General features: G+C 37.5%; 3 protein-coding genes across 3 annotated transcripts in view; 2 read left to right on the top strand and 1 right to left on the bottom strand.

Annotated features, from left to right (window-relative positions):
* Positions 1–225: 225 nt before the first annotated feature.
* LOC108971629 (BTB/POZ domain-containing protein 9) lies at positions 226–3,457 on the bottom strand. The gene is made up of 8 exons (XM_018938216.1): positions 3,377–3,457; positions 3,070–3,169; positions 2,505–2,989; positions 2,336–2,443; positions 1,747–2,277; positions 1,454–1,685; positions 1,136–1,350; positions 226–1,027 (listed from the first exon to the last, which is right to left on the bottom strand). The coding sequence occupies exons 2-8, from the start codon at positions 3,137–3,139 to the stop codon at positions 767–769; spliced, it is 1,902 nt and encodes a 633-aa protein (XP_018793761.1). The 5' UTR covers positions 3,140–3,169; positions 3,377–3,457; the 3' UTR covers positions 226–766.
* Positions 3,458–4,304: 847 nt separating this feature from the next.
* LOC108970898 lies at positions 4,305–4,759 on the top strand. Its single transcript, XM_018936998.1, has one exon. The coding sequence runs from the start codon at positions 4,410–4,412 to the stop codon at positions 4,608–4,610; it is 201 nt and encodes a 66-aa protein (XP_018792543.1). The 5' UTR covers positions 4,305–4,409; the 3' UTR covers positions 4,611–4,759.
* Positions 4,760–5,506: 747 nt separating this feature from the next.
* LOC108967236 overlaps positions 5,507–13,354 on the top strand; it is a 138,262-nt gene continuing 130,414 nt past the window's right edge. Inside the window, exons 1-2 of the mRNA XM_018930938.1 lie at positions 5,507–5,517; positions 7,306–7,444. Coding sequence (XP_018786483.1) covers positions 5,507–5,517; positions 7,306–7,444 — 150 coding nt within the window. The remainder of the gene's footprint in view (positions 5,518–7,305; positions 7,445–13,354) is intronic.

Below are 13,354 nucleotides of genomic sequence, written 5' to 3'. Positions count from 1 at the left end.
ATACAAAACCAAAGTTATTTAGTTAAAAAACAGTAAATATACAGATATAAATAAATAATGCTGCGCTTAAACAACAAACTAACATATAATATAAATAAAACAGCTTTTTGCTGTTTAAAAATTTCACATTTTGAGTTTATGTGTCTTTTATAATTTATACATAATACAAACGTTAAGTAACACAGTTAGTGATAAATAGTTCAGTGTCAGAAAATGCAGTTTCGGTTAAGGTTAACGCGGAGTGCCGTAATGACACACAAAAAATGTCTTTTTATTAATAAAAATAATTATTAATAGCAAAGAATGCGTACAATATATTACTTGAAAGAATTTTCCCGCTACAAACATAATTATTGTGGTTCCATAGTTTTTGATTACACATTGACAAAGTTTCGAAAATATGTTTTTTGATTATTAAAATTCAACACTTATGTATAAGAATATCTCAAACAATAATTTACATTGCTAAAATTATTAGACTAAACACACGCTTGTTGATTGCAATGACGCATATGCCACTTGGGAGTTGTGGCGCTGAATGTTTCGCATTGTAAATTTGACACACTTAAAAAGACAACAACATCACTAAGAGCCGTTATAGATATATGTATGTATATAAGTATATAAAACTTCAAAATAGAGAGTTTAAAGTACAAAATATTCAACCTCTTCATAGCTATAAAATTGATTTGCTTAAAATATGACTCGTATTCGAGTTGCCCACGGGGCTAGTGTGAAGATTGCATTGCTTTTGCAGAGATTTTTTCTAATTACCATCCACCGAAATATTGTCCAGCCCGATAAGTACATCATCTGGTAAGGGTTCATTGTTGCTTGGCTGATTTGAGCACACGGCATCATTGCTTGCTGCATTACTCGCATTCGCTTTGACGTCATTGCTGTCATCGTCGGCCGCTGCACCGTCTGTGATTTTGCTATTAGCACGCAGTTCCTGCTCCTTTTCCTTTTCCAATTGCAAAAAGTTCGGGTCCTGTGACGGGCACTCCAAGTGCACGCAGTGAAAAATCTAAGAATTTAAGTTGACGTTTGAATAATATTTGCAAACAAACGAGTGTAAACAAACGTATGTAAAAAAACGAGTGTAAACAAACGAGTGTTTGTTTCAAATTCTTACCTCATTTGCGGTGTTGCGTGTGCCCACAATACGTATAAATACGATAGGACGCGGTGTGAATGAGAAATTTTGCCAGGAACGCACTTGTTCATTACGCTTATCGACGATCATGTGCCAATCTTTTTGATTCACTGAAGTTTCAATATAGAAACTATACGTGCGATCATCACAATCCCATAGCAAGAGGCGCATGGAGCCAATAATGTAAGGCTGTCCTGTGCATAGTAAATGTTAAATATACAACAAAGAAAAAAATTAGCATATGTAAAATATTCAGTAAAAAAGAAAAAATAATTTATATTTGCTGTAAGCTCTTACCTAATCTAACCACAATCTCGCCGCTGCCCAGCTGGTGGCATGTATAACCGGAATCCCAGTCGTAGTTCACATAATCACCATTCAGGAGCGCATTACGCGTACGACTCACACCATCCACCACAATAGCGCTCACATCGGTACGTGCAACGTTTGCAGTGGGCGCCACAATGCCGTTAATTACTTTTGGTAAGGACGCAGTATACATGGCTTCCAGGCCAACTACATGGAATACCTAGCATAATAAACATATTACTTAAGTCACGCAAAACATATACACTATTTTTAGTACGCACTTTATTGACGGTGTTGTGTGTGCCCACGAGTTTGATGTAGCGTACCGGTCGTGCGGAAAAATACAAAAATTGCCATGACCGACAATAATACTGTGAGTAATCTATGACACGATCCCAATTGGTAGAGTTTGCCGAAACTTCTATGTAATATGAATATGAGCGATTGTCACGATCCCAAAGCAGCAGCTTGATATGATTGATAATGCATATTGTGCCCAATTCAACAGTAATGCCACCTTCAATATTGTCACCAATGCAATGGCGTGTGTAACCCTTTTCCATATCATATGAAATGAAATCACCGTCCAACAATGCCGCACGGCATTCGCCAAGTATGGTTCGGGAGTGAAATTTTGCCGTTGCTACATTTTCTTCAGGCCACAGAGCGGCACGATATGGTAAATATTTTGAAGTTGTCTGCTCTTGTATAGCGTCTAATAATTTGTCGGCATCCAAAATGCCCGATGGACGCACGGTTTGCAACAAATCTTCAAGTTTCATTAGCGGCAAGCGTACGTAAGACACGACAGACTGTAAATTTAAAGTCATATATAAGTGTAGGGATGTATATAATTGATATTTTTCTCACATCAATATTGATATTTGTGTGGTTTTTACACCATTCCCAAACGGCCAAAAATATATCCACTTCAGGCGCAAAAAATGAGTCTCTGCGTAATACCTCCTTTAGCGATTCCTTGATAAGTTACCAACAAGTTTAGTTAAATTTAATTTAATTTATCTAATAATTAACCAACCATTGATAGCGCTTTGAAGGATTCATGTTTCAATAGAAGAGCGGCATTGCGATCCATGAATGTTAAACACACCTCAGTCAATTTATCTAAATTGTACAAACGCGCCGCATCCAAAATTGCACAAACATTATTAAGCGCCAAATATTGTCGCAGATATTGCGAAATGGCGTGCTCCAATTCGCTGAAACCATATTGATTAGCCAAACCTAATGTGTCCAGTATATTGTCTTCATCCATCTGTGCGAGTGGCATATGGCCAGAGTATATATATTTTAGCAAAGCCTTGAAGGCTTCAACGGGAATTTGCATTTCAATTTCGCTCTGTCTGGACTCACACAGTCCGCCAAATAATAACGCACGAAAATATTCACTACGTGCTGCCAAAATGACACGATGAGCTGGTAAACGTTGATTTTCCACTATAAAAGTAACATCCGAATAGTCGTCGTTCATACAAAGTTGCGCCATCTGCTCCGAGAAACGTTCTAGAATTACAAACGAAATATGCTTTAATTTTGTTCAAAAAAGGAATATTACGCTTAACAGTTAGGGGCATTGGGCATACCTGTTAATTTTACATCGTCGCTCCGTGTCTTTGTCAAAGATAGTAATTTATATTGACTCTGGCTGCTCATCTTATGAAATTTCGTTTAACAAATACAGCACTTAAAATAAATGTATTTAAATAAAATGCAAATGAGAACAGTGACAGTACAAATATGTAACGAATTGATACTAAGTAAACACAGAAAAACGTCTAGATATTTTCGCTCACAAAACGCACGATATGCTTTTCACATATTTTAAAATTGCGAACAATTGTTAGACAGTTATTATAATAAATATATACTTTGTCTGGAGCAAACACTTACGCCGTTGTTATCAAATATTTATAGAATTTCAAAATGTTTTCCGGCAGCGACGCAATTATTCGACTTTTTATTTTGTATATTTTCTTTTGTATCGCTTCTTCTAATATCGACAGCGTAGTGTTGCCAGACGGAGTTAGCGTGGTTTGTGCAAACATTAAACAAGACTGGTGGCATTACTAAATGAACGAAATTAATCAACTTATTACTTTAAAGTGAAATATAAAATATTCATGATCAGCTGTTAGGGCTTATATCAAATGTGTTAATTTATGCGTATATTTTAATAGTATTAAACTTTCCATTTAGATGAATGTCGCAAATTATTGTTATATATGGCATTTATTAATAATTCTGAAGTTCTTTTCACACAAGCCCCCAAACAGTTCACAACAGCTTCAATTAGTTATGTTAAAATAAGTTCAATATACTGATTTGGAACTATAAAAATTTCAATAAGGCAAAATCGTATTTAAACTTTTTTTTTAATATTATTTTAAAAAAATATTATATTATATAAAAACATATAATTTTCTTTCCAATTGTATCGATATTACAACATTACAACGTTGTAACTACATGTCATAAATAAACTACAAATGATTTCTTATATCTCAATTATTAATCAAACCTTTTTCTAATTTGATATATTGTCTAATATATGTATATATTTTTGTACATATTTTAATATTATCAATAATTATTCATATATGAAACAAATATTATAGATGACATAGTACTCAAATTAGTTTAATTTTAGCCATTACACGCTTTCTTTTTAGTATCTACAAAGAACATTACTAATTATATTTATTTGACCTATTTTGCAGGTATTGTTCCACTGTCATCGAAAAGAGAGTAATTTTGGAGAGTATGAATAACGCCGAGTATGGCAACATTAATAACTACAAGACAACCCTGTAAGCAGCTGTTCCATTTCTTATTTGTTTACTTTTGTATTTCAGCTCTTTCATTAAAGCCGTAAATTACAATATTCATAATAAATTATAATTTGAACGTATTTGCTTACTATAAAATGCGTAAGCGTGAGTTGCAAAGCATTCCTCTAAAGTTGGGCGAGTTAAAAGAGTATGATAATATACGAAATGAGCGCGCTGCTGCCAGGAGCCAGGTGCCGCACGATGACAGTCAAACTACTGAGCAGCCATCGCCGATTGCCAATGTCGGACCAAAAACTAAGAAGGAAATCCAATCTCGATTGAATGCTACTACTTAAAAACTTTGAAGGCAACAAATATAGATTTTACATTTTAGGGATTTAATTTTAAGTTGTATGAAAGATTGCAGTTTATAATATGTAAAGTTTCTTCAATGATATTGTGATAGAATTCTTAATATACATAGTTTCTGGTAATCTCTGACAAATGTAAAATTTATTTGTTTCTTCGAAGTGTTACTAATGAGTAATTTTATCTAATACTGTTGTTGTAGCGATAGAATTCCTTCGAGTTGATAGTACTTGGCCGGATTGAAGAACGGGTCCTTTTTTGCTTACGTAGACTCGACCGTCGTCGGAACGGTGTTAATGTCGTACTATGAGCCTTAAATAATTTGCAAATAAAGTTGAGAAGCAAGAAAAAATTACTTCGATTGCACAGAATCTCTGATACCCTTCCCAAATAAAAGGGGTTTCTTACCAGAACTTGATTTTCATCGTTCTGTTTGTTTGGCAGCTATACTATATATTTTATAGGGTTTCCGACGTTTCCTTCTGCGTCATGGCAAGCTTAATGTACACTATTCAGGGTATAAATATTAACGATTTATAGCATACAAAAAAATACCTAGCATCACATACACAAATATGCCTCTAAGCGATTAAGAGGTAAAGCAGCGGCAATGTCGACATGAAAACTCGATTTGTGGCAAGAAACCGTCGCGACATTTTCGTCTGCTCCTCACTTTATGAATTCTTTAAGGAGAAGCGTCTATAACCACAACATGCGCCTTTGCAAAACTCGCGCCAACTTAACTGTCAAATTAAATCAAAATATACGAAACAAGTACTTATGTATGTATATAAGTACATAGATATATCCGTTTCGTATAATCTGAGGAAAACACTTATATGAGAAAAGAGGTTGAATCACTCAATAGTATTGATGTGCCGTGATGGTTAAAGGGTGAGTTTGAGTACACACGCCTTAGTGCTCGCTCGAACGTTGTAACAATTGCTGACAGTTTCTTAATTGTTAAGAAACTAATGGAAATTGATTACCGGCGTTGCTTTTGAAGCCAATTGCCATCGGATTTGTCTAGTTTTATTGTCATTTGAGGGTAGGTTAAGGACAGAAATCAATATAAGTTTCTATTGATTGGCTAGAATGTTTATTAAAGAAATTTCTATTAATTTCATAAATGAAGTTTAATTCAATATTTTTGCTTTGAATCCAAATGTGCTGAAATCCTCAAATCTAATGAGTACAAAAGAGATCTCTTTATTCAAATCCATCTATTTTAAATATGTGACCTGGTCTACGGAAAGATGGCTTAGGTTTTTAGTTGATTCGGATGGAAGATGAGATGCTTTTTCATGTGATAGAATCCAAAAAGTCATAACTTGTTTGAAAGTTCCCTAAAAATGTAGAGAAAGAAGAGTAAAAATACGAAAAAATATAATTTTTCTGTAATGAACAAAATACATTGAATTATAAGCTATAAAGACATGATTATACACTAGAAAAACGTATTATGGGCCAAAAATAATAATGCTGAGTAGTTTATGTATTTTTCTTTGTTGTCGTTTTCCTTGAGATCTTTTTAAGTGTTGATCCTGAGGAAGATGGAAATGGTTCCTCGTCTGGTTTGAGAACATCTTCACTAGTTTTTGCCTTCCGTTTCTTCGATGGCAAATCTTTCGGCAATGGAGCCATAATATCTACTTTAGATATATCCGAAACTAAGCTGCGAAAATTGTGATAGATGTACCACTGACGTTCCAAAGATAAACCGGCTGGTTGATAATGAACTATAATAATATTCCGACCAAAAACAACACTTACTGGACGTCCTTGAAGCCTCTGGAAAGGAGAACAATTAATGAGATAACGAGAAACTGACGAAACGAGTTGTTTATTTTTAACAGCTGTTTCCCAGAAAACTAGTTTTCCCACGTTAGCTCCCTTTTCGTAGACCCGGTCACATATGTTATTCTATTTTAGTGGACATATTCATTAAGATCTGTCATATAATGACTTGTATACTTAAATACAAGGGTTAAAGTTAAGAGGACTGATTGAAAACTTTATATTAGTAATTTAGAGTCTAGAATTGACTTTTAATTATAATCCTTGGATTATAGCTTACAATATATCGATTGTATAAAGCAATCGCTCGGCCGGTCAAGATTATACCACCGAAATAGCAATCCTGGGATGATTTAAATCCTATTCAATTCCGATACCTTAGAGCCGGGTATCGAATTGACCCGAGTTTAAATCATCCTAGTACTACTTCTGTGGTATAACCTTGACTGGATGGGAAATTGTTTCCCTAATTATATGTTATCTGGGACTTAGCCTCAAACCGTTCCCACGACAGTCGGGTCTACGACGGTACGGCCAAGGACTGTCAGCTCGGCAGAATTCTGCCGCTACAACAACAACAACGGTAATTAGTAGGAGTTTTTGAAATGGTTGTTTTTGTTACACTTCTAAAAATCATTCCGAAAATAGTTTTAGTCAAACGCTGTAGAGATAACAGTTCTTGTTCTGATAAAGACCTATATGTTGTTGTTGTAACGGCAGAATTTTGCCGAGTTGACAGACCTTAGCCGGATAAAAGTCCGGGTCCGTTCCGGTTTCGTTGACCCGACTATCGTGGGATGGATAAAGACCTATATCGATAACGACGGCTGAATCGGATGACATGTGTTTTCCCAATTTTCTTGTACTTCACTCTGCAATCAACAGGCGCTTACAAGGTAATCGACTGATCGGTCATCAGTTACGTGCCCCCAATTTGGACGCCTGGATGCATCAGGACGTAGCTGAAGAAAATCCTGGCAAGTCAGATTTTCGCATTTCGAACCATCTCGGTTTGTCTCTTGATGTCCCCCGCCAAGCATCTCCATAGTGAAGCTCGCATGCTTCCAGCTTGAAGCGGAACCCCATCCGAGGAATATCAAAAGAGCATTACTCTCATACAGCGACGAACCTCAACTGCAACAACGCGTGTTGGACACCATTCATATCGGAGCTATTAAATCTTTCATGAACGTGCAGTTTACGGCGGCTTTGAAGACGAAACGCCATCTATCGCAGACTGTGAGGTCGAATTGAGTCGTTGAATCAGAGTGGTCGAAGCGGATCTATTTTTTTGACATAGAAAGTATATGTCCTGCGTACAAAGAGATCCCTCATATCACAAACTATCCCTTTGGATGCCACAATAAACTCACTGAACCCACTGATTAGTACCACTTCGTTGAAACAGTTATTCAATGTCAGGAGATTTTTACCGGCGTTTCACAGTTTTCAAAACATTCTCTCCTGTCTCAAATTGATAATATTAGCCTCTGCAAGCCGAAAACTTAAGCGAACTTATACTAGTTATTTCCCTAACTAGTCTAAACTCGTCCTCTATTGAATACAAGAGTTCCTTATTAGAATGGAAATTGTCTCCAAATAGGCAATGAATAGAAAAGACTTCGCTCGTCGCATGTGACAAAACCCCCGCCCCTGATTCATCTGCTTGGTCAATTTTATTGACAGCTCAATTAAATTTCGTTTTGACAGACTAAAGGCCAACTATCCATAATTTTCATCAGCGAAATCAGTGATTCCTCCAACACACACACACACACACACACATACAAACAAATGCTTTTGGAACATAAAGCGACTAATACTGAATTTCAGTGCTTCGTTGTTGCCGTCGAGCCATTGCAAGGAGTTGTGAGTGGGTGGTGAACGAGGCTGACGACGATAAAATAACAAGTTTTGAAAAGCCACAAATTGACAAGTGTAATCCATGGAATGTCGTCAACATTTTTGTGCGTACAAAAGGCAATTTTCACAAAATCCACTTCCAGGCGAGCAGTAGACAACGAGCCCAAGAAGTAGTAAGGAAAATTTAGCTACCAAGGCGCTTCAATTGCAGTACTATACTGCTGATGCTAAGGCTGAACGTGTGTACGTATGTGTGCGTGTGTGTGTGTGTGTGTGCTTGACAAGCGGTTTGCATGTGCTGCTGTCTGCCCAACCACCAAATCAGATAAAACGTCACTTTTGTGTGTTTAACAGAGCGTGTATACGCTCGTGGTTTCATGAGTACACAAGCTGACTGCTCGGACAGTTAAAAATACCGACAAGAGCTTGAATATGTATCCGCTTGACGTTTTCAAAATAAATATCAGTCCGATAAGTACTTACCCCGAAAACACAGTGACTCAGTTCGTTGCCTAATTCGACAAATTTATCCTTGGCGACGTCGGAGATCCACCCTTTCGACCGTTCCCACGACAGTCACGTCTACGTAACCGGAACGAACCCAGATTTTTATCCGGCCAAGGACTGTCAACTGTGCTGAATTTTGGCGCTACAACAACATCCCCTCTTTTGACTGTTTCTCTATCTCTGAAGTGTTACAATAGATCCGAGCTCTGTCGTCGGATATTACTTCGGGCTGCGTTTAAGCACCATTAAGTCCAAATATCATATACAACAATCGTGTCTATAGATTTCTCATGCTCAATACTCCAGGCAGCATATGACTGATTTGGGGTGTCTAATGTCTCAGCTACCTCGCTGAGCCTCAATTTTCGATCTGCTAATACTTCTTCTTTGCGGAGACACTACTTACTATAACCGCGTAAGTAGTCGCCGAGTTAGGCGCGCCAGTCGTTTCTTCTTTTTGGCAAAGGTGGCGCCAATTGGAGATTCCACGCAAAGTCAGGTTCTTCTGCGCCTGGTCACTCCAACGGAGTGGATGTCTTCCTCTTCTTCTACACCCCCGGCGGGTACTGCATCGAATACTCTCAGAGCTGGAGTGTTTTCATCCATACGGACGACATGACCTAGCCAGTGCAGTCTCTTAATTTGCAAAACTATGTCAATGTGGTCGTATAACTTGTACAGCACGATATTCGTCATTGCCAATCCGCAAAGGACTATCAACCTTTCTAACGAGAACTCGTTAAGTCGAATCCAGATATTGCCATCGTCTATGCCATCGCGCAGGACATGAATAATGAGTGACTTATAGAGCTTGGCCTTTGTTTGTCGAGAGAGGACTATACTAGAGCCGCGAATTTTGTCCCGTTATCCTAGTTGTATACATTTTCGGGGTCCCAATACTCCGTTTACCAAATATTTTACAGTATGTATGTATGTATGTCTTGCGACGGTGGAGCCATCTGTCGGCCGGCTTAAGTATTTATCGAACCGCCCTCGTAAATATGGTATATAGAGATGGTATACAATTTTTGTTGGTATGGAATTTCTATGCAGCGTCCGTGCGTGGATTAGGTCAATTGGAACTTTTACACAGTCGCAGAAGCCCATACATATATACCTGTATGTATGTATAGTTTGCCGTTAGTTGATATGAATTTTAACCGCCACATTTGATGCTCATTCATATTGATACTTCCTGCGTCTGCCTAACAAATAGAAAGAGTTGCACATTTAGCCACTCGAAGGTCACAGACACACACATACACTAGCACATGGATGTAATTACTTGATCAGCACCAAAAATTTCAATAGAGTTTCTAAGTACTCCGATGTGGCGTTGACCTGAGCAGTTCAGTTCACATTAAAGCCGCACTTGAAGCCACGTCTCCCTGGGGACATATTGGCAAGTTAAGTGTTTTATGAACTTACCGAATGGCTAGCGGTATGCGCTCCAACGTTCTGCGTGTTGCCAGCCAACAGCACTTTGACCAACTTGACTTGCGTAAGTGACTGGGTGCATGATTTTGTACGTTAGCGCCACCACTGAACTTCTTTCTCATCATTACTCAAATTTTCACCACCCCAGCTGCAGCGCCAACTAACCCTCACAAAGCTCTAGTTCACTGCTGACACTTACTCACTACAAACAATTTTTGGTTCGACCTCTACGTTGCTGCGCCCTCATTGGCATCCTTCCCCCATTATGTCTTCAAAGGCATACACAACCTCACTTATGTAGCATAGATTTGCCTTTTGCTGGTCATCGTCATATTGAACTATTTAAGCGTTTAATTTGATTTCGCTCAAGTGCGGTTTTTCCTGTTCACTTTCGACACTTTGTAACTACTTTAGCAGCAGCGCACTTTGCAACTTATCTACAATTTGTAGTCGTCAATTTCCCAGCGCGAAATTGTATGCTAAGAAGATGCTAGGGTTTGCATTAGGCTTCTCACCTAAATTACCCCAGTGGTTCGTCGAAAGAGGACTATACTAGTCCTTGCCTACTCAGTCCGAAGTAGCACCTGTTGGCAGGAGCTATTCTTTGTTGGATTTTGTGGCTAAAGTTGTTGTTGGTGTTAATGCTGGTTCCAAGATAGTCGAAATTATCTATGACTTCGAAGTTATGACTGTCAAAAGTGATGTGGGAGTAAAATCGCGAGTGTGACGACTGCTTATTTGATGACAGGAGATATTTCGTCTTGCTCTCGTCAGTTTACACAGCCGTATTAGTTTTGCCCTCTCATAGAGGTCGAACTATTTTGTACCCAATAAAAAAGCTGTACAATGATATTTAGACGTCTTGTTATCTTATGTTATGCTATGTTACTTTATGTTAAGAAATTAAGATTCAATGACTAAACTGGACCAGTACTCTTGTCTTCGAGAGGGAAAGTGATAAACAAAGTAAAACAAGTAGGGAGGAGCTAAGTTCGGGTATCACCGAACATTTTATACTCTCGATAAGTGATAATCGAGATTTCATTATCCGTCACTTTCATATTTTTTTATTATGCTGTAAAATTAGTTAGATTAGATCAATTTATGTACTTTGAGTATTGAATTGTACTTTAATTTATTTTAATTGTATTGAAAAGTTATAGTCCGATCATGACAATTTTTCCACAAATGATACCTCAGCTCAAATACCGCATTTGCGTAAAGTTTTATTCCGCTGTCATCATTGGTTCCTAATGTATTATATTGGAAGAAGGCGTGGTTGTGAACCGATTTCACTCATATTTCGTACATGTCATTACGGTGTTAAGATAATATATTCCGAATTTCATTGAAATCGGTCGAGTAGTTCCTGAGACATGGTTTTTGGTCCATAAGTGGGTGATGCCATGAAACATTTTCAATTTTTAAAAAAGCTTGGGTGCAGCTTCCTTCTGCCATTTCTCCCGCAAAATTTAGTGTTTTTTGTTTGTCGGTTAACGCACTTTTAGTGATTTTCAACATAACCTTTGTATGCGATGTGGGCGTGGTTATTATCCGATTTCTTCCATTTTTGAACTGTAAATGGAAATGCCTGAAGAAAATGGCTCTATAGAGCTTGGTTGACATAGCTATATTAGTTTCCGAGATATGTACAAAAAACCCCGCCATCTAGTCACGCCCATTTTTCCAAAAAGATTGCGTCCAAATATGGCCCCCCCTAATGCGATSCTTTGTGCCAAATTTCACTTTGATATCTTTATTTATTTCTTAGTTATGACACTTTATAGGTTTTCGGTTTTCGCCATTTTGTGGGCGTGACAGTGGGTCGATTTTGCCCATCTTCGAACTTAACCTTCTTATGGAGCCAAGAAATACGTGTACCAAGCTTCATCATGATATCTCAATTTTTAATCAAGTTACAGCTTGCACGGACGGACGGACAGACGGACGGACGGACAGGCAGACATCCGGTTTTCAACTCTACTCGTCACCCTGATCACTTCGGTATATATAACCCTATAGCTGACTCTTTTAGTTTTAGGACTTACAAACAACCGTTATGTGAACAAAACTATAATACAACAAAAATATAATAGCAACTTTGTTGCGAGAGTCAAAAACTACTTTCTTTTTATTAGTTGTGCATATTTAAAATTTATATAAGCCCATATCTCCATCCCTTATTGTAACCTCTGGAAATAAATACTTCTTTTGCTTTAACATAAAATTTCCTACCGGTTTGCTATGAAGACGTTAGTGGAAGTAAGAAATTTTCGTTCACTTGGCATATTAGTTCATACACCGGATTGTTCCTCGTCCAATCTGTCTTTCTGATTTGACTTCCGGTTAGTGTGGTTTTGTTTTATTGAACTTGGAAACTTTTACTCCGTTGCCACTTATCCTGATGGTTCGGCCTCGGATAGCAGGTGCGTGTTGTGTCCTTTTAATAAGTACATGTGTTATGCAATTTGTTTACAACAACAACACCTACATCGTACGCCTTGTAGTTATATACATATACTATATTGGCTAACCATAGAAAACTTTTGCGCTAAATTCATGACATTCAAGTTAGGGATTTTTATTTCCGTGCTCTAGTAAGTATTTGTTAATAAAGTCAGACAAAAAAACGTTTGTAATAAATAAACCAGTTCTTAAAATACCTCAAACAATCTGGAATCCCCAGAACCAAGTTTGGACCAAAAGCAGCTTTAACATTTTTTTTTTTTTTGTTTTGATAAGAATATATTCTCATAAACTTCATTAGCCACTTTGTGGCCCATCTAAGCATTTAAGTAGATATGTAGATATGTACATATTAAAATGTTCCAAAAACTTTTCATAAGCACTTTTTGGGGTCTCCTCCCTCAGCGAATTTTGTTTTATCACTTCGATCAACTGAAAAAGGCTACCACGGAGCGGCAATTTCAGTTAGGGGAACTAGAAGAAAATCACACTGAGCTAAATCTGGTGAATACGGTGGTTGATTGATAGTACTCATTGCATTTGTGGCTTTAAATTCGGACATAATCGTGGCTCGACGCGATGGTGCATTATGAATCGTGTAAAATCCATGAATTGTTGTTCCGGCCTTTTTCGACGGTTTTTCTAAAGCCTCAATATGCCG

The sequence above is a fragment of the Bactrocera latifrons genome, unplaced genomic scaffold (assembly GCF_001853355.1).
Source record: "Bactrocera latifrons isolate USDA-ARS-PBARC rearing strain unplaced genomic scaffold, ASM185335v1 scaffold_0, whole genome shotgun sequence".
Lineage (NCBI taxonomy): Eukaryota > Metazoa > Arthropoda > Insecta > Diptera > Tephritidae > Bactrocera > Bactrocera latifrons.
The sequence above is the reverse complement of the archived record's forward strand: the minus strand, read 5'-3'. Positions and strand labels throughout refer to the sequence as shown.